Here is a 27,867-nt window from a genome sequence, read left to right as displayed (position 1 = left end):
TTAAAGGCAGACTAACCCCAGTCTGTCATTCCATGGTCAGAGGTAAAGATAAATGCAGTTTTTCCGTCATTTCCATAAAAATGTTTAAACATAGACACGAGTTCTTTCACTCCATCATCAACTTTTTTAATATTGTCCTTATATTCTCTGTTTATAAAGAAACAGAAGAGCAAATTAACTTAAAGAAATCAAATTCAGTGTGGACTCATTACATTCAAAGTCAGAAACAAAGAAATGCTTTTAGATTTAATTTTTAATATTTTAAAATCAGAGCTCTTTAGATTATTGAAAATATTTCAATGACTCTAAGGAATCTGAAATCAATTTCAGGCATGGCTTAATAGAAAAGTATTGATTAGCAAATACATTTGAATTAGTTCTTTTTTAAGTCCTAAATGAGATTTAAAAAAAAGATTTTCAAGTTTGTGTCTATCATAACAAAATTCACTGGGTCTGATCATCTTAGTACAAGTATCATTATCTATTTCAATATTTCTTCATCCTATAAAATACCTGTGATATAAAGTACAATAATGTATTTTGAACAAATTAGACTCAAGCTTTCCATATGGCTGAATAAAGATTGATATAAACATTCCACCAATTAAAACAGTGCAATATGTTAAACAAGGAGAGTATGGAGTACTTACTCTGGTAGCTCATCAGTATACTTTATAGAAAACTAGTATAAAACAAATTCCATATGAAGTGAAAGCATGATCTGGTTTCTTCTTTCTTATGGTCTAAGATTATCTGTTGTTTATATTAATGAGTGTTAGGGAATGTAGATGATAAAAAGTTTATGTATCACATTTGTTTTATATAATACTAATAAACAGAACATACAGGGAATTATATATCTCTTAAGAGATGTGAAAATTAATAGCATTTGACTCACACTTTAATTACTCAAGAGGCTGAGCCTGAGAATCTCAGTTCAAAGCCAGCCTGGACAGAAAAGTCCAAAAAACTCTATCTCCAATTAACCAGCAAAATACCAGAGTGGATGTATGGCACAAATGGTAGAACCCTGAATAAGAAAGTTGAAAGAAAACCCAAGATGTTAAGTTCAAACTCTAATATGGGCACAAATCAGAAAAATAGCATAAGATAATTTGTTTCAAAAGTTACTGAAAAGTATTTCTGAAACATACAGATATAATTAGATAAAACTTTTTCTCTAACCTGATAAATTAAGAATACAGAATAACATTTTCACTTACTCTAATGCTCAGTGTGGCTTCAGTACATGTAGTACTGAGTACTCTACAGTATTCTATTGTATACACCCGAGAACTTATTGTACATTACAGGAGTTACCGAAAGTATTAGTCCTGTTGTCCTAACTACAAAAAATATATAGCATGTACACCACATTATAATTACCTTGATGATGGTCGGTGAGCATGGCCATTTGTGTCAATTCCTAATAAATGCAAGAAAAAAACTGTTTTTTCTTCATTTACTTTAGAAAATAAAGTCTGGTTGTTTCTGGCAGCATGAAAGAAGTCCTATATATAACAAATCAGTTAAAATTAATGAAATTTATTCATTACTCCAAATTAAAATTATTGTACTCAAACATAAAGTCTGTAACATAAAGTCTTTTTTTCAGAATTATCATATTTTGGAAAATTTATCCCATTTTTCATTTTTTCTCTTTCCCTCCCTTCTTCTCTTCCTTCCTCTCTTTCTTTGCATCAGTACTTCAGTATTGGGGCTTGAGCTCTAGGCCTTACACTTTAACTTGGCTTTGTGTATGTGTGTGTGTCATAGGGCTTAAAGTAGGCCTGGGCGCTGTCCCTGAGATCTTCAACTCAAGGCTACCACTCTACCCTGGAGCCAAGCCCCATTTTCTACAGGTTAATTGGAGATAAGAGTCTCAGGTCATTTTGTGGCAGGGGTGGCTTTAAACCTTGATCCTCAGATCTCACCCTCCTGAGTAGCTAGGATTACAGGCACACCCAGCTAACTTGGCTTTTTTTTTTTTTTTTGCCATTCTTGGGGTTTGAACTCAGGGCCTAAGCATTATCCTTGGGCTTTCTCGAGGTTAGCACTCTAACCTTGAGCTACAGCACCACTTCCAGCCTTTTCTATACATGTGGTACCGAGAAATCCAACCTGGGTCTTCATGCATGCTAGTCAAGCACTCTACCACTAGACCAAACTCCTAGCCCCTTGGCTTGTTTTTTTACCCACAGTTGGTCCTCTACCACTTGAGCCACATCTTCAGTTCCTTCCCATCTTTTCTTCCAGCTAGACATGACTTTGTGGATGTGGCCAGAGATTTAAGCATTCCAATCAAAGCTATGTGAATGAGCCAGGAGTGTTGGCTCCTGCCCATCATCACAGCTACTCAAGATCAGAAGAAAATAAGGAGGATGGAGCTTCAAAACAAATCCAGGAAGAAGTCAGTGAGACCTCATCTTAACCAATTAGCTGGGTTGCAGTAGTTCCAGCCTCTCAGGACATAAATAGGAGGATGAGACAGCCTAAGACCATATTAAAAAATAACTAAAGTAAAAAGGACTGGGGCATGGCTCAAATGGTAGAGCACCTACCTAAAAGGTATGAGGTCCTATATTCAATCTCTAGTAAAAAACAAACAACAACAAAACCTATGTGAATAATAGGAACCGTTCCATATTTGAAATGGGTATAACAGTACTTTGGATTCATCCTGTTACCCTAAAAGCACTGAAATGACTGCAAATGGCGTCACATGTCTGAGATCACAAGATAACCTAAAAATAAGAGTCACACTCTGTGGAAAGAAAATAACTTCAGAACACTAGGTTCTGATGACACTGTCTAGCATTCCAAACTGCATCAATTCCTGGCTGCCTATCTCTAGCATTACTTTTCCTGAGTCAGAGATTAACACGACTAACTCATGTCTAAGTTAATGCATGTATTTATGCACCAAACAATTCCTTGATAGAAACTGAGAATTAAAAAAAAATAGTCCATATGATATTTGATCAAAAGTAATATACCAATGAATCAACAAATCATAGAAAAGCATAATAAAATACTAAGATTGAAGTTGTAGGAAAAAATAAAAGAGTTTTATCTAAGTCAAACTGGGAGCAGGAACTGAGTTTTAAAAAGTGAGTAAATATGACAAAGAATCTTTGTGTACATTATTCTGGGTAAAATGAGCCTAATCACAATGCACAGTAATAGAAAGTAGAATGGAGAATGCCAGGGACTAGGAGAAGGAAAGAGGAGTTATTATTAAGTGGTTAATAAATTCTCAATTTTGCAAGATAAAAAAGCTCTAGAGATTGGCCACACAATGGTGAGATTATATTCCACACTACTAAGTAACACATTTAAAATGGTAAAGATGGTAAATTTCATATGTGAATTTTATATAATTTCCAAAATGCAGGGAATGGAAATTTTCATGGATTTGCAAACAATGCAATCTGAATTAAGCATCCACTTTTTACCATAAATCCAGATAAAACTCTCAATTTTCTCTGTAGCCCCACTTCAGATCTTGTTTCTATTTAGAGATCCTACAGACTAACCTCCTTTGTTTCAGTTCCTCAAATCCTTTAGGCTGGCTTGTGCCTTAGGACTCAACATTTACATAATGCTATTGACTTGAAATAATCAATTTCACACCAATCCTCCCCATTTATATCCTTGCTTCTTTTATCTCTTCAAAAATCATCTCAAAACTCTCAGGAAAACATCCTAGTAATTGGTCTAGATCATATTTTTCTAAAGATATTTTATTAGTCTATATTTTGCTTCTCACTTTTTACAATTGTTGATGATCTGAATTATTTTTTTTTTTGCCAGTCCTGGGCTTGAGCTCAGGGTCTGAGCACTGTCCTTGGACTTTCTCAAGGCTAGAGTTCTACTACTTGAGCCTCAGCACCACTTCCGGCTTTCTTCTATGTATGTGGTACCGAGGAATCGAACCCGGGTCTTCATGCATGCTAGGCAAGCACTTTAACCACTAGGCCAAACTCCCGGCCCCGATGATCTGAATTATTCTTATTGGTTCAATATATATCATTACCATATTTTATGAAGCAATCATGACCATATCCCTTTTCTCATTTCAGTATCATATCTCATCAACACTTGCACTGATGAAAGGAAGAAAGGAAAAAAGACATGCACATATGGACAGTGACCTGACCAATCATAAGGAATCAAATCCATGATTTTTTAATATTTTAGTTATCACAGAAATTAGAAGCCTAAGGTTTCCAAACAATGTTAATATAAGTAAGTTATATTAGTAAGTGTTTAGCAAATTAATCTGCCAATTATCTTCTTAAAGAGGTTTTATTTAATTTGAAAGTTCTCCCTATTGACAAAATTGTATGTCGGGGCGGAAAAATGGAAGATAAGAACATTTAAGAACGATCCCTGACAAAAGAAATAAAGTTTAGCAAAAAATTTATTAAGTATTTAATTTTTACTAAGTAAATAGAAGGAAAAATGAAGGTACATACTGAGGGGCATGTTTACAAGAAGACTAAAAAAATTAAAAATGACTATAGAATGGAGAAGACAGCATATATATACACACATATATATGTGTATGTGTGTGTAAATATAATATACCTAAGATATGTTTACTAATAAATCCATTGTGAGAACATAAATAATGTGTTTTGCAGAGTACCACTCACCTTAACATTGTCAAAAACCCAGGAATCTAGTTTTGTTGCATCCTGGGAACCAAAATCTTCTCTTTTAGCATCATAACTGTATGTATAAACATGGTCTCCACTAGCACCTGCGAAGGAAATTCGGGAAGCATACATTTTAAAATAATTTTTTAACCTATCATAAAATATGAAATAATCACACTCTTGCTGTTTTCCAGACTAGCCTTGAACTTAGGGGCTCAATCAAGCCTCCCGCCTCAGCTTCTGGAATTCTGGGATTACAGGTGTATATCACCATACTTGGCATTATTTAAACTCTTTTTAAAAGGAACCAGAATTTTTTTTTTGTAAATATCTACAACTCCTAGATTGTGAGGTATAACAAACTACACATCAACATTATCATCAATAATGAAGCTAGGTGATAAGTATTTTGATAAATGTTTCACTGGAATTCCCTAATTTTAACTCTAAAATAATTATTCTAGACTTTAACTCTAAAAGAATCAAAAAAGAAAACTGAAAACTTCACAAAGTTGTTAAGTGACAAAAGCCATATACACCATTTTACTGATTAGGCAATACTACCTAAGAGTGTGATGTGCCAGTATTTGAAGTACAATTAAGAAGGAAAAAATGCTTCCAAATAAACTAGTATGTCTATTCACGGTAACACACATTCTCAAAGATGTGTGATGGAAACGTGTCTCAAAACCAATAAATATAGTAACAGATAAAAAGCTACAACACTGGGGGAGTCAGGCCATCTGTCCAGGAGCCACAGCCCAGTTCATCTGCAGCTCATAGAGAAGGCCCTGATGCTGGTGAACACTGCTGTGACTTACTCCAAACCTCAACTGGACACATTTTTGCCCTATGCCAGGGTTGAGCTGGTTCTTTAATCCCTGCTGAGATCCCTACAGCTATTCAGAGACTGAGAAAATAATCCATAGTGCTCAGACTGGTAGTTTCAAACAGACTATGGTTAAGGAAGCTATGCTGAATGTTTCAGTGGCCACTGAGATGTGGATGTGTTTTTCTATCAGAGAATGATAGGCAAGCTGTAGCACTGTTGACTATGATGTTTGAAGACCAATCTTAACATCTGATTCTATTTGATTTATCACTTGAATATTCTTGAACATATGTTCAGAATGTTATCTAAATAAAATGAGAAAAAAAAAGCTAGAATACTGATTTATTATGACATACCAACTTAGTAATGTAATCAATGGCTCTTACCTTTGGCAAACATAGGCAAGATATCTGGGCTTCCCCAGCTCCATGTGTACTTGCTTTCATTAAAAAGAGAATCAAATTCTACAGGATTTTCTTTCCATCCTTCAGGTAATGAGAAAGTAAAGCAATAAGGACAACAAATAACACATGGCAAAATAAACTCAAAATTACATATTGTTCAAATAAAAAGTTGGAGGGACCAGGAGTTTGGCATGTGGTAGAGTGCTTACCTAGCATGCACAAAGGCCCGGGTTCGATTCCTCGGTACCACCTACATAGAAAAAAGCTGGAAGTGGTGCTGAGCCTTGAGAAAAGCCCAAGGACAGTGCTCAGGCCCTAAGTTCAAGCCCCACGACAGGCAAAACAAAAGTTGAAGAAGAAATATTAATAAATGTATTAATCTTGACCTTAGGAAAAATCTTTAGACTAGTTTTTAAATTATAGTAGATTTTGTTATACCTATTATATATATATATTTTTTGCAAGTCATGGGGTTTGAACTCAGGGCCTGAGCGTTGTCCTTTGGCTTTCTCAAGGCTAGTGCTCTACCACTTGAGCCACAGCACAATTTCCAGCTTTTTCTGTATATATGGTACCAAGGAATCAAACCCAGGGCTTCTTGCATGCTAGGCAAGCACTCTACCACTAGGTCAACCTTATCTTATTGTCTTCATAAAGTATCATCATTCAATTATTACTAAAATACAAAATCATTTTCTAATTTTTTCTTTTTGGTTGGTTGTGGGACTTGAACTCTAGGCCTGGGCTTTGTCCCTGAGCTCTTCAGCTCAAGGCTACCACCCTACGCCTGGAGCCACAGTGCCACTTCTGGTTTTCTGGTGGTTAATTGGAGATAAGAGTCTCACAAACTTTTGTGCCTGGTCTAGCTTTGAACCATGATCTTCAGATCTCAGCCTCCTGAGTATCTAGGATTACAGGCATGAGCCATCATGCCCAGCTTCACATTACAATTTTTGAGTGTAGTATCTAGGTAAGTCAAATATCCATCTAGTAATATTCTTTGAGTACCACAGGAAGAAGGAAAGGCTAAAGTTTAATTCCAGAAGCAATACCAATTTATAATCATGAGAACAATGTGTGATAAAACACTTTTCAAAAGTATTGTAAAACATGCTTTTCATCTTATGAATAATTCAGTAGTAAAGAAGTGGCAAATACATTTTACATATATTTATACCTACAGTGACAAATACATTTATAAGATAAGTATTTCATTTAGTAAAAAAAAGTTTAAGCAGACAATACCTTTGGCAACTGCACTGACGTCTTCATAAAACCCAGCTATCAAGGCTACGTGGCCTGGCCGAGATTCTGTTGGCACTCGTGTATGAGATATCCCCCAGCTGCCTTCATGCATTATGATGTTCCTAAATGATAGCACAGTTTTCTCTTATAAGGTTTTAGAAAAGTAACACCATTAAAGAAGGAATCAAGACCAAAAATTTAAAATTCAAGGAAAGGAGTTTTCAAACCCCATTGCAACCCTGCCACAAATTCAATGCTGGAGCAGTGAGTTCAAGCAACACAAAGAGCCACTTAACCACTACATAGAATTCTAAGACGAAACACACCATTAAAGCTGTAAGTCACAAAACACTACAGCATGTGTTAAATAAACAGCTACTATATAGAATAACATTACATCCATGTTAAATTTCACTTGGTGTGATGACAGTATTGTGGTTATTTAAAAGAAAGTCTTGTTCTTAAAAGATTTATGCTGAGATGGTTAGGGGGGAAGTGTCACAATATCTTTTTTTTTGCCAGTCCTGGGCTTGAGCTCAGGGCCTGAGCACTGTCCTTGGACTTTCTCAAGGCTAGAGCTCTACCACTTGAGCCTCAGCACCACTTCCAGCTTTTTTCTATGTATGTGGTACCGAGGAATCGAACCCAGGTCTTCATGCATGCTAGGCAAGCACTTTAACCACTAGGCCAAACTCCCGGCCCGTGTCACAATATCTTGCCTTCAAATAATCCAGGAATAAAACAAATTAAACCAAGCATATGCATACGCATATACACAACCGTGTGTGTACATGTGTTTGCGTGAGGGTACATATCTACATGTATTAGCTGTGTGTGTGCATATATATATATATATATATATGTATGTAGAGAGAGACAATTTTAAAAGCTGAAAACTGTTAAAGTTACACAGATATTCACAATATAATTCTTTGCTGAAAATCTGTTTTTTTAAATAATTTTTGAATATTTCTTTTTTTGACAGTACTGGAATTTAAACTTACTCTACTGCTTAAGTCACAGTCTTTTTTCCCTCTGGTTATTTTTTTTCTCTTCCATATATTTCTTATTGTAATTAATCGAAGGGTTACATTATATTCATCAGATAGAAGGTGCATTACTTCACAAACATTGATACCCTTTCTCATGTCTTGGTCCCCATTTCCGTTCCCCCACCTCAGCCTCTCATCTTGTTTTCCCCTCTTCCCTATCCAATTTCAAATAACCAAATATACATATATACAATATATCAGATAACAAGGTGAAATATTGTAACAATATGAGATAACCAAGGGACAACAAGAGAGATGAGAGATAACATAGAACATTAAGAACAACAATCACTTATCATATGCCCTCTGGTTATTTTTATTTTATTTTTTATTGTTGGGGTAGTGTATAGAGGGGTTACAGTTACATTCATCAGGTAGTGGGTACATTACTTCTTGCACATTGATACCCGTTTTCATGTTTTTGTCTCTCCCGGCCACCCTGCATTATTTTTGAGATACAAGTGCCTCATGCTAGGGCCAGCCTGGGCCATTATCTACTGCTCATACTTCCTATGTATACTAAGTGGCTGGCTGGATTGAGAAACTACAGTGAGCAGGCCAAATCAGATAGGGCTACATATTTTGATTTTCCTGGTATCAGCTTCTACCATAGTAGAAATAACATCTAAGAAGAAACCAACTGGCAATCTAGGGCTAATATACAAAACAAACACAAATGTGGAAGGGTGTCTGCTCTCCTGTGTCCCTGTGAGACAAACAGTAAGGTATTTTGCTGTTTACCTGACCTTAGAATAACATTTCTAGGGGATGTAATTTTTTGAGCTCTAAGTATATTTCAGATATGAGGCTCTTGTCTGCTGTATTAGGGCTAGTTGAGATCTTCTTCCAATCTATGGGCTTTCCATTTATTTTGCTAGCTATGTCCTTTGCCATGCAGAAAAGCTCTGTAGTTTAATGTAATCTCATTTAAGCAAAGCAAGCCAGGCTCAAAGAAACAAATATAGGCTGCATGGTTTCTCTCATTTGTACTAACTAGAATATGTCTATGATATTCTTAGCAGGGGATCACAACAGCCTAATCGCTAACTGCATAGGACCACATATAATGAAGTGCATTAAAATGAACGCCAAGAATTAGAAACAAGAAATTCTTTTTATGTCCTGTATGCAGTTATTTCGATTTCTTCTCTTTCTATACCCTTTGTCTTGTATATAAGCTTATATGATCCATGGAAAGGAAAGGGAATCACAAAAACAACAGGACAAAGGATGAACTAATGCAACAATGACACTAGACACTATGTTGGAAATGAACTTTACAACCTAGAGGGAGGGGAGTGAGGAGTGGTAAGCAGGAGAAAATGAGGGACGAAAAAAAAAAACTTACTAGGCAGGTACAATGGCTCACACCTATAATCCTAGGAACCCCTGAGGCTGAGATCTGAGGATCTAGGTTCAAAGCCAGTCTGGGCTAAAAAATCTGAAAGACTCATATCTCCAATTAACCACCAGAAAACTGGAAGTGGCACTGTGGCCCAAGGAGTAGGGCAGTAGCCTTGAGCTCAGAGACAGCATCCAGGCCCAGAGTTCAAGTCTCATAATTGACTCCCCCCCTAAAAAAATACTCATTACCTTACTTTTGTAACTATAACTCCTGTTTATCACCTTTACAATTAAAGAAAAAAAAAAGGATAACATTTCTAAGAGACATTGCACTAACTGACATGCTTACCTAATAAAAGGTGCTCGAGTGTTCCCATCTTCATCTAGTTCATAAAGCGTATCTGCTCTAAGGCCATCGGCAACAATCAGCACTAATCTTTTTGCTGGAGGAGGCAATGGTGTAATCTGAGGAGCCATTCCATGAACCAAAGGAGATGTAAAATAAATGTCAAAGATGGAGGCAAAGAACACAAAATGTACAAGCAAGCCCAAAGTAAAGAACAGCAGCATATCCAGTAACTAATTGATCTTCAAGAAAACCTAAAACAGGGAACAAAATTAAACTGAAGTAAGTCATAATACAATCATGTTTTCACATATTTTCATAAGTATATATAAATTGAACATGTATTTTATTTATCTTTAAGTAGTCATACAAAAGGGTTTCTTTCAATTCAACAAAAATTTATAAATACAATTCATCTTAATCAATGTCACTCCTTCCACAGGACATGTATTACGGAATATTAGATAGCTCATACCTTTCCTTCTACTTTCAATAGTAACAACAAAAACATGATTTAACAATGAGATAATTCTGAGAAAAAATACAGAGCAAACTACACCAAAGAGTAAGAAAAATTTCAGAAATGAGTTAATTAAGACTAATAAGCTACAGTAAACTTAAGTCCATACTAAGCATATAAAATTTTCAAAGAAATAAGAGAATTAAACCACCTCTAAAATGAATTAAGGTTTACTAAATATATATGTATATATAAATATATATACATACACATTATATAATGCTACAGCTTGAATTTTGTTAGTTTATATTTTATCACAGTAATCAGCTTAAAATGCCAAGGGACTTTCTTAACTGTTACAAAATTGAAAGGAATCGATCATTCTAGCCATTTAGGTGAGTTATACATAGGAAGTTAAATTTCATCTATGCTTCAGAAAAGCTGCACTCTAGTTTTGCACTTTATTTTAGCCCCTGAATCAATACAAAAAGGGTTATATTTAATAAAAAATGTTCTGTGCATATAATGTCTGCATAATTATGGGTGTGTGGCAGAAAGTACCAAGAAGACATAATCACAGATTTGATAAACTTATAAATACTCAAGAGAGGCAACTCAGCAAAGTGAAATATTTCAGTAACATTGTAAGAACTGCCAAGATCAAACTGTCTGTAGAGGGATTTTTCAAATGAGTCTACCAATTTGCTTTAGTTAACAAATCTCTGTGAAGAGTAACAAAGAAAAAATAACTTGAACTTGGTCTTACTTGTCAGTACCACTTACATATAATGACACTGGGTTGAAATATACCAAAGATAGAGTCATTTGAATCATAGACACATCTTTTTTCGGGACTGAAGAATCATCACACCATGGAATAAAAAGATGGCAGAATATGCTGCAAAAATGAAAGAAATAGTAGAAAAAAACCTAATCAATGGTAAATACAAAAAAGACTCATTCAATAAAGAAAATATGACACAGCAAATACGTCAAATCATGTTAATTTTTTCCTGAGAAAACCAAGAGTAAACTGATTATCAAAGATAATCCAAAAATAAAAATTCCTCAGTGAGCAATTGTAATTTAACAATGGTCTCAGTGTCAATGTTTACTTCAATTACACAGTAAGCAACAGTTTAAAAATGGTATTCTGAAGTATTAGTAACAAAATTGTTAATAAATAATATAAAAAATTCCCTATTATTCTACTTAGAATAGTCTTTGTTATTAGTTTCTTACAATTTTCACTCTATGTACATTTTTGTAAGATAGTCACAATTTTACTTACTTATTTTCCTTTTTGCATACATTAGCATTTCCTTTTCGAAAATTAAAAAAAAATTACCCATATCACTTACCATGCTATATTCTATTCTACAGAGGCCTATTTTCCTGATGAATCTGAGCTTGGGATGCAATGGAAATTTTTTTATAATTTTTCATTATTCACAGTATCAATGCCACTAGGCACTGGTGGCTCATGCCTTTAATCCTAGCTACACAGGAGGGGCTGTGGCCAGAAGATGTTCGTTTGAATCCAGCATGGGCAGTAAAGTATGTGAGATTCCGATATCCAGTTAGTCAACAAAAAGCTTGTAGTGGAGGTTTGGCAAAAGTGGTAAAATGCCAGCCTTGAGCAAAAAGGCCAAGCCAGTTGGGCGCTGGTGGCTCAGGTAGCTACTCAGAAAGCAAAGATCTGAGGATCAGAGGTTCAATGCAAGCCCAGGCAGGAAAGTCTGTGAGACTCTTATCTCCAATTAACCACCAGAAAACCAGAAGTAGAGTTGCTGCTGAAAGTGGCAGAGCCCTAGCCTTGAGCAAAAGCAGCTCAGGGAGAGCACTCAGGTCCTGAGTTCAAGCCCCACAACCTACAAAAACCAACAACAATAACAAAAGGCTAAGCAAGTGCGGGCCGGGAGTTTGGCTAGTGGTAGAGTGCTTGCCCAGCATGCACAAAGACTGGGGTTCTACTCCTCAGTACCACGTACATAGAAAAGCCGGAAGTGGTGCTGTGGCTCAAGTGGTAGAGCTGTAGCCTTGAGAAAGCCCAAGGACAGTGCTCAGGCCCTGAGTTCAGGCCCCAGGACTGGCAAAAAAGTAAAAAGAAAAATAGAAAAAAAAAGGCTAAGCAAGAACTTAAGGCCCTAAATTCAAGTCTTAGGATTATCGTAGCAAAGGCAATATGCGCTATAAACACTAGAGGTCACTGTGATTCTTTTTTTTGTTCTTCTGGACAAGATCTGTAAAGATTGAACTACCTGTAAAAATAAACAACAAAAAAAATCCACATTTTATGTGTAAGTAATTTATGATACATAAAACTTAATTTATTCATATTTACATAATACTTATAGCCAAACACATGAATATTAAGCAATACTACCATGCTATATTATATTTCTCTTTAAAGGAAAATACTATATTTCTCTTTAAAGGGAATCATATCTTGTTCCCATTTATTGAAAATGAAATCCTTGCCATGGTTCAATTGCTTTGGAACCTTTAAAATAAATGAATAATTATTAAAAGTTTAAAGACATTTTCATATCTTCATGCATCAATAATTTGTGTGGCTTATGTGTACAGGATGCTTACCAAACACTAAAAAGGGAAAAAAAATATTAGATGGTACTAGAACTTTAGAATGTTACTTGCAGTTAGCCTCCCGAAAATATTCCTTCCTTTTTATTTTTCTGTAGTCATGGGGCTTGAATTCAGGGTTGGGTGCTGCTCTTGAGTTCTTCTGTTCAAGACTAATGCTCTACTAGTTTGAGCCACAGTTCCACTACCAGTTTTCTAGTGGTTAATTAAAGATAAGAGTATCACAGACTCCTGAATTACAGGGATGAAGCATCAGTACCTGGCTCCAAAAATATTCTTTAACACTTAAATGATTAAAGTGCTTGGAAAAGAGCTTTTACGTTTTTATTTCTAAGATAAAATTTTCTATTTATTTATTTTATAGCTATTATTATGTAGATGAAACATTAGTTATGAAGGCTTAATGTAAATCTTTAGTAGAAAGAAAACTTCCCAATAGTATTAGTAATAAATTTCGATAGAGATCAGAAATTACTATTATTATAGTGTGTGCTAGTTGTATATTTCGATAAATAAAAACCTATGTCTTGCCAAGTGCTGGTGGCTTATGTCTACAATGCTAGTGCTCAGGAAACTGGTATTGGAGCACTGAGGTTCAAAAACAGTACAGACAGGAAAGTCTGTGAGACTCTTATTTCCAATTAGCCATCACAGATCTAGAAGTAGAGTGGTAGAGCACTAACCTTTAGCAAAAAAAAAAGCTAACAGTCAGACCCTGACCCTGAGTCCAAGTTCCAGTATTGGCACAACAGAACAAAACAAAAATGTTCTGATAGTGGTACACAGAGGTATCCCTCTAGGCATTTTCCAGTACCTACTGGGAAGACTAGCCAGTTGAGCTGTTATTGGCTTGCAAGTCCATGCTTACAAGATAGATATTAGCTGTTGTAAAAATAACACATTTCTCTATTTCTATCAGGGAAGAACTTCTATACTCAACTACTTACAATTCTCTGAGGAAACATTATTAATCTATTTTCAACCTGAGCGTTAGAACTCAGGTCCTAAATTAATCCTTTTAGCTCCCCTGTCCTAGTTACTTTTTCAGACTTTCTCTGCTAAAACTGTAGCTATTTGGTTTCTAAAAATGTCTCCGTAACTACTATTTCATTAATTAATAACTGGCTATACTAACATTTATAGCCTACACTGTGACAAGAATATTCTCTATGCCTTTGACAGATGACTGCCAGAGAGTTTGAGAGAATTTAGGCTTGAAATTTTTCAAGGTCTCATAATAAATAATTTATATGTGTAATTAGAATTTTAACTTATATTTCTAAAACCTTCCATTGCATTCTAAAAATATATAGGTAAAAGGATAAAGTATTGGCCATATTAGTATCATTGATATGATTGATATTATTCCCTAATGCTGGAACTTCTCATATTTTCTTCCATAAATGGCACTGAAAAAGTATTTAACATAAAATATCATAAGTTAGTCCTATAACAAGTTTGATATTGGTGCCTGCCAGGCATCAATAGTTCACTCCCATAATATTAGCTACTCAAAGGCTAAAATCTGGAGGATGGCAGGTCAAGGCTGGCTTGGGCAGAGAAGTCTGTGATACTCTATCGCCAAAATAATCAGCAAAAGGCTGGACTGGAATCACAACTCCAGTGGTAGAGTGCCAACTAAGCAAGCAAGCAATCGAGCCCAGTAACCAGCCAAAACAAAAATAAAAATCTCTTACAGAGTTTCAATTCAAGTGAGCATTTTAGTTTGCTGAACCTAGTTAAACTGAAACTGAAGCCTACAATCGTTGGCGTATGTTACCTGTAAACCAATAACCTGACCTAAGGTTATATAAGAATGCTCTAGTTTTGTTTTTCCACAAAGGAAAAAGGGGATACTTTACTGCTTCGGTGTAATATGTAACTTGCCTGCTGGTCATAATTACTGCTGACTCTTTGTTTGGGTGCCTGTACAGGAGGAGAGGCAATCGAAAACCTGCAATGGTACCAACTTGTGTGAGGAGAAAATAAGCGAAAGGCAGGAGCGGTCTGTCAACTGGAAAGCATTCCTTTTTCACGTTGTAGTCAAAAAGTCATGGAAAAGGTAAGCGACCACCTTCAGAATGAAAGACTACAAGCGTCAACCCGACACAAAGGAAGTCAATACCGCCCTATACAGCACTGTAAAATCAAGTTCCACAGCCAAAACTTCCCGGTAGGGAAGAGTGCAAGGCACTGCGGGAACACGGTGACTTGGGACAGGACACAGATGACGGCCCTTCCTTTGAGGATTGATTGGTGGAGCTGACTGGGACCGGCCGTTGAAAACCTCTAGGCTTCAGCCTCCTCTCTGCCGTGGACACTGTGCGGCGAGTCCACTCACACTCCGCCGCGCGCCCCGCTTCCCACAGGCAGGACCGAGCCCTCAGCTAAGCCCCCAACGACAGGGGGCGGTCCCCGGGCCGCGAAGGGGACAACACGCACGTGGGCGGGGAAAGGGAGGAAGCCCGGGTCTGACCAGCGTGGGCACTGGGCGCTGCGCGTCCGCGCTGGGAAGACGTCACCGAGAGCCGCCCGTGAAGCCCGTCGTCCGCGGAACCCCGGTTCCCCGAGAGGCTCCCGAGCGAGGGTCCCCGACGGGACGTTACCTGGGTCAGACCTGATCTCGGAAACGAGGCCTCCTCAGCGTGAAGGCAGAACCAAAGGTCCTGAAGCTATCGGAAGGGTGCCCCTCTGCCCACGGAATGCACAGCCACCAGGGCGTCCCTAAAACCACCTCCACCTCCGCCCCTCAGCCTCCAGACCCAACACTTCCCGAACGGCGGCGACTCTCGCGATCATTCCCAAGACACGCCCCTGTCACTTTAGCCAATCAGGAGACGTTATGGGCGGGGTTTTTCTTTTGAGCCTGGAGCGGGTCCTTCAATCGTGGAACTTTGGGGCTGAGTCGGGGCGTGGCTAAGGCGTCCTGGGGCGGGTTTAAGGCGGGGTGTGAGGGCGGGGCACGCTCCGGTTCTCGCGAGATTGAGGACCAGGAAGACGCCTGCAGAGCCGGCTGCAGGTGCAGCGGCTGCTGGAGCAGTGGGTGTTGCTGCACCCGGCCCTCCTACTTCCGAGCCAGGGCTTAGCCTCCAGGTAGGGAGGCGGGACGTGGTTGGTCCTTTGCAGTGTCAGTGCTTCGAGGCTTCCGAAGCTCACGCTCAAGCTGCGGCCTGTCGGCGCCTGTCAGGGAGGCGCCCACTCTCCTGTCAGGGTAAGATGGCGGCGATGGCGCCTGGAGGTGGTAGTGGCGGCGGAGGCGGCGTGAATCCCTTCCTCAGCGATTCGGATGAGGAGGACGACGAGGTAGCGGTGACCGAGGAGCGGCGGGCAGGACTGAGGCTGGGTGCCGGCGTGGGCTTGGACCCCGGCTCTGCGGGCTCGCTGTCGCCGCAGGATCCCCTGGCCTTAGGGAGCGGTGCGCGGCCGGGGGTCCCGGTGGAGGCGGCGGCGGCGGCGGCGATGTCCCTGGGGGGTGCGGGGGAGACCCCGGCTCGCTTGTCCATCGATGCCATCGCCGCCCAGCTGTTGCGCGATCAGTACCTGCTGACCGCCCTGGAACTGCACACGGAACTGTTGGAGAGCGGCCGCGAGCTGCCTCGGCTGCGCGACTACTTCTCCAATCCCGGCAACTTCGAGAGGCAGAGCGGTACCCCGCCGGGGATCGGGGCTCCCGGGATCCCCGGGGCGCCGGGCCTCGGAGGCGCTGGAGGTCGGGAGCCGAGCACGGCGTCGGGCGGGGGACAGCTCAGTAAGTCGCTGCTGCCTGTCACACCCGCAGGGTTGTTTGGGAGGGCGGGGAGTTAAGGTGGGGGTGAAAGGGGCTTCCTAGGGAAGGGTTCTGAATGGGGAGATGTCAGTGGGGGACGGGGGACGTGGGAAGTGTCTTTATCTTGCTAAAAGCAAAGGAGCCCAACAGTGACTTTTTTCCTGCGGGGCCTCCAGTTTGGTGTTGCACCTGCTCCTGATATCCCCAACCCTTCCGTTGGTGTTGGCTCCTATAAATGATCAAGTTGGCAGTTTACAGGCCCTTTTAGAAGGCAACCTTATAAAACTGGCATATTTGCTCTAAACGTTTTTCCTATTCCTCCGGTCTCCTGAATCACACACTACCAGGAAACAGTGTTCTTCTGATTGCCCTCAGTCATTCTTTGGTTCAGAGTCAAGAGGAGAGGTATAGAAAAATGAATGTTTGCTTCTGTCTGCTAAAGTCAGCTATACTTAAGACTTGTTGTCTTTGGGACCCTTTTTGGTCATTCATACCACTTGAAAATGGGGTTTCTGTTCTTTTGTGCAATTAATATTATAATAATACAAAAAAAAGAAGGGGACTGGATTTTCTGCTGCTTGAAGTTTGTTTTAAAAGTCTTTACACTCTTAACAGCACCAGAGATTCAAATTGTGAAATGCAGATGTACTGGAACTGCCAAGACTGCATTTTCTTATCAAGATAACTCTTGACTACAAAAGGTGGCTTACACCTGTAATCCTACATGTCCACGAGGCAGGGACCTGGAGGATCTTGTTGGAGACTAGTTAGGAGGAACAGGATGGGGGTATTAGCAAGACCCTATCAACTAACAAGCTGGGTCTAGTCGTGCACATATATGCTCTAGCTACTTGGAAGATATACCTTGGAAGATCAATGTCCAGAATAGCCCCAGACAAAACTCCCAGACTGATCTTAAGTGATAGAGCACCTGCCTCCCAAGCTAAAGTCCCAGAGTTAAAACACAATGGTCCGCCCAAAAGGAACACATTTCTTTTTTGGATAAGGAATTTTCTCAATAGAAATAACTTCCTTAGTATGTAGGAAGTTATATTTTCCAGGAAAATATTTTCTTATTGCACACCTTTAACACATAAAATAGGACAAAGAGCAATTTTCTGAATTCTTTAATGATTTTCCCTGGCAAACTCTTCCTCTCTCCTCAAGGCCTCACTCCAATGTCACCTTTGTAAATGCTTCACACACTCCCTGGCTTATTAATTGCTTGATTCTTCTACTATGTCACTTCCAAACCTCCATCCCTCATAGCCTTTAGCTTTTTTGGATTTGATTTGATTGACTGCAATAATTTCACTTTTGTTCTTGACCCTTTCTTGAATCATTCATATTCCTCTGTTTACTCTCTTCTTTTACCATGCTGTTTTTCCCCTGAGGCTGTGGAAGGCACTTAGCTCCCTATGCTCTGCAGTCCTAAGTATCACCATTGCTACCCTGTTATGTTGCTTTCTTCCCAGTTCTCATCTCTCCTCCCTTACAGAGGTCTTAGGTTGAGATTGGGTCTGATGCTTTTGCTTTCTGAAAGAGAAAATATTGACAGAATATTGTAAAATGTATTAAGTTTACTCTTCTTAGATGAATAGGGTTATCTGCTTTCTGGACCACTGATATTTCTAAATATATCTATTGCCTAACTCATTTCTCTTGTCCATGACTTTCCAGTTGTTTCAAGATTAGTATTAAGGCTGGGAGTTTGGCCTGGTGATTAGAGTGCTTGCCTAGCATATACGAAGACCTGGGTTCAATTCCTCCATACCACATACATAGAAAAAGGCTGGAAGTGGTGCTGTGGCTCAAGTGGTAGAGTGCTAGCCTTGAGAAAGCCCGAGAACAGTGCCCAGGGTGTTCAAAGCCCAGAATTGGCAAAAAAAAAAAAGATTAGTATTAATTCTTGTGAAAATGTAGCCTATTTTCCTTGCAGAGAGAGCATAATGAATATATTTGGTACTTAGTAGTTTTACATTGATGCATTTGAAACTTTGAGCAGCTTAGGTTACATGAAAACTAAAGTATAATAGAGTTTACTTTCTTGATAGAGAGGGAGGGCTTAAAGACTGGTTGCATGGCTCAAGTGGTAGAACCCTAATTTCAAACTCTAGTAACTCCAAAATGAGAGAATTAAGAGAATAGCCTTCTGTAATAGCCCTTGTGGAAAAGTTTGACACTTAAGCAGTTTTGAATAATTAGTAATTTTATTATTCAGCTATATTTAAACTATCCTGAATAAGAAAAAGAAAAGGCAGATAAAATTTATTTTTCTGTTTCTCTTGCATAAAACATTATCTGGGAACATCGTCTACTTTGCTTAGTATTATCAGGCTCACCACATAATAAGATGATTCCATTTAGATAGTTGACAAAATCCATTTCAAGCTCTGTGGCACTCTATAGGCAAGCAGGATGGAGGTATTAGTCTGGGAAATGAACCATTTTACTGTAAAAAATTAACATTGTACTCTGTGTTTTTAGGTCAAAAGTAAATTTGGATGAATTATAGAGAAAGATCTTAAATATTAGCAGCGTTTCACATGTTTTTTGCTGACTTGCTAATGAGAACAGTAAGCTTTGATAAATTACATGTGACTTTTAAATTACTTACATGAAAAGCATACTTGATACCTAAATAAGCAGTGTCTTGCTATTTGCCTATACTGTGAACACAGTGCCTCTTTAAGATGGTGGAAGTTGCTTTACTTTGAGATTGTTCTATTTCAGTTGTCCTGTATGCTCAGTACATTCAATTCTGCTTTTAACTTCATTTTTTCTTTTCAGTCATAGAGCTTGAACTCAAGGCCTGGGCGCTGTCCCTGAGCCTTTTCACTCAAGACTAGCGGTTTATCACTTTTGAGCTACTGCTCTACTTCCAGCTTCATTTTTATTTATTTTCTGTCAGCACTGAGAATTCAACTCAGTGCCTCTACTGCTTGAGCCATTCCGTCAGCTCCTTTTTCCATTGGTAATTTTCAAGGCCGGGTCTTGCATTCACAACTAGCAGGCCTCTGGACAGTAATCTTTTTACTTGTGTTTCCTCATGTGGTTGGAGATGACAGGCACACACCCCTGTGCCCAGACATTGGCTAAGATAGTTTCAAGAAGTTTTTAACTAAGCTGGCCGCAAGCCACAATCCCCTGATCGCTGCCTCCCTGGTAGCTCGGATTACAGGCCAGCACTATTATGCTTAGCTCTTCAGTCACTTTTGCTTTGGTTATTTTTCAGGTAGGGTCTCAATTTTTTTGCCTGGGCTCAGACTCCAATCGTGAACCTCCCCTTGTAGGTAAGAATATAGGCCCTCACCACTGAAACAGATTCTCACTGACTTGGCTTTCAAACCATGCCCTTTTGCATCTCTGCCTCTATAGTAGCTGAAATTGTAGGCATGAGCCACTACACCCAGCTGTAATGAACTGGCCCTATTTCACTGGAATAGGAGACAGTACTTACTCTCCAACTCCACATAAACACTTTGTATGCTAAGGAAGATGTGAACAAGTTGAGGATACTTTTGGTTGGTTGGTTTCTTTTCTTCCAGAAATTCCTCATAGAGTTCTTAGAAATGAATCTACAGTACAGTTGACTGTAGCAATTATACTTCTCAGGAATCAGCCCAAGTTAACACTAGACCATGGTGGAATGAAGGAGAATGTTTTAGAGCTGGCATGTGTGGATGATAGCAAAGTTCATGACAGGTATGTCATGTTGTCCTGAACAAAATAGAGAAACAAGGATGTAATTGAGTTGTTGTGGCAAGATAAAACAACAGTATTTCTGTGCTGAGCAATATCAACTGCAATTCTGAGCTTAGCCTGCCATTTGAAGACCAGTAGACTTGTAGAAATAATCCTCAGTTTGGTCTCTCTTTCCTCCAGCTTTGTTACCTTGGATAAATCAGCTTATTTTTATTTATTGTTGTTTGGTTTGGATTTTAGGGGTGGGGCAATACTGGGATTGAACTCAGGACTTCAAGTCTACTCAGTTAGCTTTCTTGGCTAGCACTCTACAACTTGAGCCAAGGCTCCATTCCTCTGGCTCTCAGCCTCCTGAATCAGTAGGTATGGACCACAGACACACAGCTAATGAGCCTTGTTATTCTGGATAATGAAAGAAAAATTGTTTCTGTCCACTTTTAGTTGTATTTTTAATGAAGTTTATGTAAGAATAGTATGTAAAATAACTTCAAAACTCTGCAATCTTTTTTTTTGTTTTTCTAGTACTGGGGCTTGAACTCAGGGCCTGAGCACTGCCCTTGGACACTTTTTGCTCAAGGCTAGTGCTCTGCCACTTGAGCCACAGCACCATTTCCAGCTTTTTCTGTGTATATGGAACAGAGGAATCAAACCCAGGGCTTCGTGCATGCTAGACAAGCACTCTACCACTAGGCTATATTCCTGGCCTTTGCAATCATTTATTTTATGAGAAAAAGTGAAACACGAAAGGAGACTGGCTCTGATTTGCTCATAATGAAAGATGAGAAAGTTAGGAGATATCTAATAGTATACCCTGAGCTAGACTAATGGTTATTTGCTGTTCTTACTAGATAATAATAAAGCAGTAAAAGTTTCACCCTATTTTAATATACTGCTTCAAAGACATGTCTGCCTACAAACAAAAAAAAAGTTTGAAAACAAGCATCTGTGCTTGAAATTCATATGATAAACTTAGCATTTCTATTTGAATGTACATTGTAGAGATTAATTACATCCTGGTTTTTGTTTTTGTTTTTGTTTTTGTTTTTGTTTCTGTTTTGGTTCTGGTGCTTGAACTCAGGGACTGAGCACTGTCCTTGGGCTTTTTCAAGGCTAGTGCTCTACCACTTAAGCCACAGCACCACTTCTGGCTTTTTCTATATATGTGGTACCAGGGACTAGAGCCCAGGGTTTCATGCTTGCTAGTCAAGCACTCTACCACTAGGCCACACTCCCAGCCCACATCCATGTATGTTTTAAATTAACTTCTTACTGAGTTTTTCTTAGATAATAGCTTTCCATTTTCTAAGTGACATGAAAGGAGATTACTTTTATTTTGAACTTAGTAATAATTTTTTTGGGTTGTTCTTGGGGTTTGAACTCTGGACCTGGGTGCTATACCTGACCTCTTCAGCTAAAATCTACCACTTGAGCCCCAGTGCCACTTCCTTAGTAATAATTTTTTAACGAACATACATTACTATTTACAAGGAGTAGAGGTAGAAAAATTGAACTAAAGAATGGAATAAAGCCAAGGAATAAACTCAGGGAGTCTTTGGTAGGCTTATTAATTGATAAGTGGTTTTTGTTCTTATTGTTGAGAAATACTAATTTATATTTGTGGACTCTGAATTCTAGATACAAGGCTCTCTGGATCTTTGCTTTTGTCTCAATATACTTGGGCACACCACATTGCCAGTGAGCAAGTGCTCTTGAGGTCTTTTGGGACTCAGCCTCAACTTAACATCCTACAAAGACTTCTACAGGACTGGGAGTTTGGCCTAGTGGTTAAAGTGCTTGCCTTGCATGCACGAAGACCTGGGTTCAATTCCTTGGTACCACATACATAGAAAAAAGCCAAAAGTGGTGCTGAGGCTCAACTGGTAGAGCTCTAGCCTTGAGAAAGTCCAAGAACAGTGCTCAGGCCCTGAGCTCAAGCCCAGGACTGGCAAAAAAAAAAAAAAAAAAGACTTCTACAACCCCTTTTAAAACTGTAGTTCTACAGAAAAGTCTTGTTTGGTATTAATGTACTTGTAAACAGTGTATCCCAATCAGCCTTCCTCTATTGTTCTCCTCCAGCCCACTCCCCCTTCTTCAAACAATTTAAACAGGTTTCATTATTCTCTTTTCATACATACAAATAAACTACATCAAAACAAATCTAATCCTCATTCACCCTCTTTGATGGCCCTATTCTCTCCCTCTGGTGCCCCTCCCCCTTGTCCAGTCCAGTCCTGGTTTACTTTCCTGTAGATTGATACGTGATTTTTTTTTCTTAAGTGGGGGAGCAGTAAGAGACCTTTCCCTGTTGCTTTTCTGCCCCCAACTGGTACTCTAACACTTGAACCACACCAGCAACTCAGCTTTTTGCAGATACAATTTTTCTTCCAAGGCTGGTTTCGAGCCTTAATTCTCAGATCTCTGCCTCTTGAGTAATTTATGATTATAGTCATGAACCAAGCACCTACTTGATCTGTTTTTTTTAATCTGTCTACTGTTTCACTGGATTATCCATAAGAGATTTTTCTACAAGAAATATTTCTTCTGCATGCAATTTTGTTTATTAGCTGAAAGGTAACTTGTGCACTCACATATTTAGGATACTCTTTTAAGAGTAATTTGTTTAAAAGAATGTGAGGGGGGAAGAAAATAATCCTTTGGGGTTGGAGCAAGGATCATTTGCTAGAGTGCTAGCCAATGTATGAAAACTTTAAGTTTCAAGTCCCAGTCTCAGAACTACAAAAAAAAAAAAAAAGAAAAAAATGTAATAGTAATTTGGCAGTACCAATCACATTTTAAAAGTGTATGTTCTTTAATCTCCAATTCCACATCTGATCTATAGACATACAGTTTATATTCACTTTATTGTTATTATAGAGATAGTTCAATAGGGGTTATATTTATATGAGTCAAATAAGGAGTTCCTTCATTCTCAGCCCCTCCCTCCAGTCTCCACCCATGAGTTGTATAGTTGCATTCATCAATGTCCAGTGAGCTCCACTGCTGTACTTTTTCACCCTTTTCCCCTCAAGTTCTGAGCCTTCTCTCTCACTAAAAATACACTCACGAATATGCAGTTTATAAGGTAAAGAAAACAATCACCAAAAAGCAAAGAAGGAAAAAAAAAGTCTTTTGTTTCCTTATCTTGGAGTTTGTTTGACTACACATACTATTTTATATAAATAAGAAAAGGTGCTTAAGCATTATACCTTTAAGACATACTTATTTTTACAAAGGTAAGCAAATCTAGTTTTAATTCTTTTTCTCATCAGTCTTGGGGCTTAGACTCTGGGCCTGGGCACTGTCCCTGACCTCTTCAGCTCAAGGCTACTGCCCTACCCCTGGGCTCGTGCATTGTCCTTGAGCTCTTCAGCTCAAGGCTACCACTTTACCCCTTGAGCTACAGCACTACTTCTGGTTTTCTATTGGTTAATTGAGGGTAAGAGTCTCTCGGTCTTTAATGCCCAGGCTGGCTTTGAACTGAGAGTAGCTAAGATTACAGGCATGAGCCCCCAGGCCTGGCTCTTAAAAAAGTTTTTTTAAGTAAAAATATTAAGACTGAAAACAAGCAGAATGTTCAACAATAGAGGATTAGTTGAAACAACAATATATATATGTGCTGATGTGAAATGCCAACAAGATATATTTAAGCAGATAGACTAGAGTATAGCCAATATGTATATGATATGACCCTATTTATTATGGAAAGAGAAATTTCATATGCCACATGATTATAAAAATACATATAAAAGAGTCTAATTGTTCTTGCAGAATAAGATTGCTGGTGTACCTTGTATGTCTTTTTTTTTATCACATATTAGGTTCTAAGTAACAGAACTAAGATTCTAGATCACCTGCTTCAAAGTGTGCACTCTTTTTTTTTCCCCAAACCTGGAACTTGAACTGGGGGCCTGGATGCTGTCCCTGTGTTTCTTTGTGTTCAAGGCTAGTGCCCTACCACTTGATCCACAACACTACTTCCAGCTTTTTCTAAGTATTTTATTGGAGATAAGAATCTTATGGACTTTCTTGCCGGGGCTGGCTTTGAACCATGATCCTCAGTCTTCTGAGTAGCTAAGATTATAGCCATTAACCACCAGAGTGTGCACTCTTTCTGCTAAACCACAAATACCATATATGTCTGCTTTAAAACACAGCTCTGCAAAAGTTAGGCTATTTCAAAATATGATGTAAACTTTTTAAACTTAGTACATGTCAAAATACCCAACCTGTTTTGAATCCAAGTGATATAAAATGAATCATTTAAAAAAAATAAAATGTCAAAATATAACACATACTAAGGGAATGGTGAAGAATCCACCAGAAACATCGTGAAATGGTCATACTATACAGGACAGCATTAAATGCCATCAAAATCATGACACTGTACATATATAATTGTAGGATATTCAAATCAGAATATGATCAAGAGGTCGTGAACTAAAAATCAAGTATACTTATCTACTACACTGAATCAAATACTCTCCCAAGGCCAAATTGGCTTTCATTGTCTTTCATCTTGAAGCTTTGCTGCACACTTATATTGCAGTTTCTATTCTAGTAAGGAAGAATGGCTAACCCTTAGAAAGACAAGAACACATTTGCAGTCCTAGATACAGCCTTCCAGATTTTTCTCATCTACTATTTCAACAGTTCTAGGAAGTAAAAAATGATGTTCATTTGTTCTTAGAACCAGCTAGTCCTGTTGTGGGTGGATAAAATTGCTCAAGGTAGAGTCATAGAGCTTTCCGTGTTGTTTCTAACCATTTCCTGGTTCTGTACTTGTGTGCTACCTTATTTTTGAGTCTTTAACTCATATCTGGACCATCAATTTTATCCTTACCCTGTAACTTTAATCTGTTTCTCCATTTGTACTCTTACTGAGTATACTGCTTAGTGTAAATTAATAAGTATTAACAAGTAAATATATGGCCTTCAGTTTCCACATCTTTAAAATTACAGAGTTAAAGCTCAGTGTCAGTGGGTCATTCTTAGCTACTCAGGAGGCTAAAATCTGATGATCATGGCTCAAAGGCCAACCCAGGCAGACAAATCCAAACAGCCAGAAGTAAAGCTGGGGTCTAATGGGTAGTGCTATCCTGGAACAAAACGGCTAAGGGAGCCAGGCGTGGTGGCTCACACCTGTAGACCTAACTACTCAGGAGGCTGAATTTGAGGATGGCAGTTCAAAGCCAGCCCTGGCACTAAAATCTGTGAGACTCTCATCTCCAATTAAAAAATGGAAACTAGAAAAACTAGATAACTGAAATTGATGCAGTGGCTCAGCGGTAGGTCAGTAGCCTTAAGCTGAAGAGCTCAGGGACAGCGCCCAAGCCCAGAGTTCAATACCTACAACTGACACAAAAATTTAAAAAAAGGAAAGAAGAGGAGGAGGAGGAGGAGGAGAAGGAGGAGGAGGAGGAGGAGGAGGAGGAGGAAAGGTACTAAGGAATAGTGCCCAGGTTCTGAATTCAAGCCCCCCTTCTTCCCAACAGAAAAGGAGAAAAAAGAAAAAAATATTAGAGTTGAACATCGTCTTCTTGTTTTCAAGTGTTTTGAAAATACTGTCCATTGGAATCTGAGCCACAGCAATAGAGAATTGAAAATACAGGAGTTAAAAATGTGAGTTTGCAATGAACAGAAATAGAAGGGCTTTCTCCCAGTTTGTTGTTTGTCTGGAATCTGGTATATGCAGACATTATCTTATTTCTTCAGGTCAGGCATACGAAATGCTTCAAATTCTTCTTGTTTCTATTACCAATGTTACTATTACCTTTTTAGTTGGAGTTCAGGGCCTGGGTGCTGCAGCTGAGCTTGTTTGCTCAAAGTGTTCTATCACTTTGAGCCGCAGCTCCACTTCTGGTTTTCTGGTGGCTAATTGGTGATAAGAATCTCACAGACTTTGAACTCTGATCCTCCAATCTCAGCTTCCTGAGTAGCTAGGAGTAAAGGCATGAGCCACCATACCCAGCTTGTTTCTACTATTTATAGTCATATGACATAGTTTCAAGATAGTAGGAGGAGGAGTATTATTGTGGTTTTACTGGGATATTCATAAGTATACTGTCTTCCTAAATGTTCATTGAAAGTTCATTCAGTAATGCAATTTTACATTGCTACTAAAGTAGAAAATTTACATTTAGTCATTTCTTTCAGGCCCTGGTCCAATTCCTTGGTACCACATACATAGAAAAAGCTGGAAGTGGTTCTATGGCTCCAGTGGTAGAGTTCAGCCCTGAGAAGAAACCAAGAACAGTGCTCAGGCCCTAAGTTCAAGCCCAGGACTAGCAAAAAAAAAAAAAAAATCATCCTGCATACTTTTTTTTTGGGGGGTGGGCTAGTAATAAGGTTTGAACTTGGGGCCTTTCATTGGTTTCATTTGCTTAGTTGTCTAGTGCCAAGTAGCTTGAGCTACTCTTCCAGCCTGGCTTCTTTCTTCCTGGATTGACTTCAAACCATAATCCTCCAGATCACAGTCTCCCAAATAGGTAGGATTAACAGTGTGATCCAAAAGCACTGGACTTATTTATATATCTTGTAATCACAACCCGTTTGATAGATTTAGATCTCAGATTGGATAAACTTAAGAACAGGTCTTACTGGTTTGTGAACTGTGATGAAAGTTTCTAATCATTAGCTTCTGAGTTATAAAGTGAATTCTTAAGTTACACAAGAATCCTGGTATTTGAAGAAATGCTTTGTGGTTAATGTACATCATATTAGGAGAATATGGTAGTTTCCCTTCTCTCTTTTCCTCTCCTCTTTCCTCCTTTTACTCCTCATCTTTGCATTTCATTCTCTCTTCCCTCTTTTTGAGACCAGGTCTCATCTGTTCTCCTGACTGGATTTGAACTTTTAAAAGATTTAATGGTTTTAAATGGTTTAAATGATTATCTCAGCCTCCCAAGTAGTTGAGAATACAGATGTATAACACCTCACCTGGCTGATAACTTCTTTCTTAGTCAAACTTTCCCCTTTTCATATTAGAACATTTATTTGTCCTGGAAAATAATTGATTCAATCCAAACAAGCATATAGTCCTTTTAGCTATAATAAAGCCTCTTAGTAGTCATAAAGTTAAAAGTGCATTTACTTACAAAATCTGATAGAGTTTAGTTCAGTAAAATTTTTTCTTCCATAATTATTTTCCTATGAGATAAATAAATTGAGAAATTACTTAAAATTCTAATTATTTTAAAATATCACTGGGCTGGGAGTTTGGCCTAGTAGTAGAGTACTTGCCTACCATGCACAAAGACCCGAATTTGATTCCTCCATACCACATACATAGATTTTTAAAAAGTTGGAAGTGGTGCTGTGGCTCAAGTGGTAGGGTTCTAGCCTTGAGAAAATCCAAGGACTGTGCTCAGGCCCTGAGCTCAAGCCCAGGACTGGCAAATAAACAAATACATAAATAAATAAATATCACAGGCTTCTTTTTCTCATGGAAT

General features: G+C 38.6%; 2 protein-coding genes across 13 annotated transcripts in view; one reads left to right on the top strand and one right to left on the bottom strand.

Moving 5' to 3' along the window:
- Positions 1–15,729, bottom strand: part of Pign (phosphatidylinositol glycan anchor biosynthesis class N) — an 84,075-nt gene extending 68,346 nt beyond the window's left edge. For 4 of the 5 annotated variants that reach the window (XR_016538812.1, XR_016538813.1, XM_090353008.1 and 1 more), the window contains exons 1-7: positions 11,128–11,207; positions 9,888–10,138; positions 7,143–7,264; positions 5,880–5,978; positions 4,659–4,765; positions 1,387–1,511; positions 17–147 (exon numbers count right to left, since the gene is read on the bottom strand). Coding sequence is in view for 3 of the 5 variants with exons in the window: in XM_090353008.1 (XP_090209134.1) it covers positions 17–147; positions 1,387–1,511; positions 4,659–4,765; positions 5,880–5,978; positions 7,143–7,264; positions 9,888–10,108 (805 nt within the window). In the remaining 2 variants the exon portion in view is untranslated. Of the gene's footprint in view, positions 1–16; positions 148–1,386; positions 1,512–4,658; positions 4,766–5,879; positions 5,979–7,142; positions 7,265–9,887; positions 10,139–11,127; positions 11,208–15,554 lie in introns of those variants that run through there. The other variant, XM_090353009.1, reaches the window with a different exon arrangement.
- Positions 15,730–16,112: 383 nt separating this feature from the next.
- Positions 16,113–27,867, top strand: part of Relch (RAB11 binding and LisH domain, coiled-coil and HEAT repeat containing) — an 87,719-nt gene continuing 75,964 nt past the window's right edge. For 7 of the 8 annotated variants that reach the window (XR_016538811.1, XM_090353000.1, XM_090353002.1 and 4 more), the window contains exon 1: positions 16,165–16,696. Coding sequence is in view for 6 of the 8 variants with exons in the window: in XM_090353000.1 (XP_090209126.1) it covers positions 16,165–16,696 (532 nt within the window). In the remaining 2 variants the exon portion in view is untranslated. The other variant, XM_090353005.1, reaches the window with a different exon arrangement.

This window comes from Megascapheus bottae, chromosome 19 (assembly GCF_031878675.1).
Source record: "Megascapheus bottae isolate mThoBot1 chromosome 19, mThoBot2.hap1, whole genome shotgun sequence".
NCBI lineage: Eukaryota > Metazoa > Chordata > Mammalia > Rodentia > Geomyidae > Megascapheus > Megascapheus bottae.
This window is presented reverse-complemented; position numbering and strand designations above follow the sequence as displayed.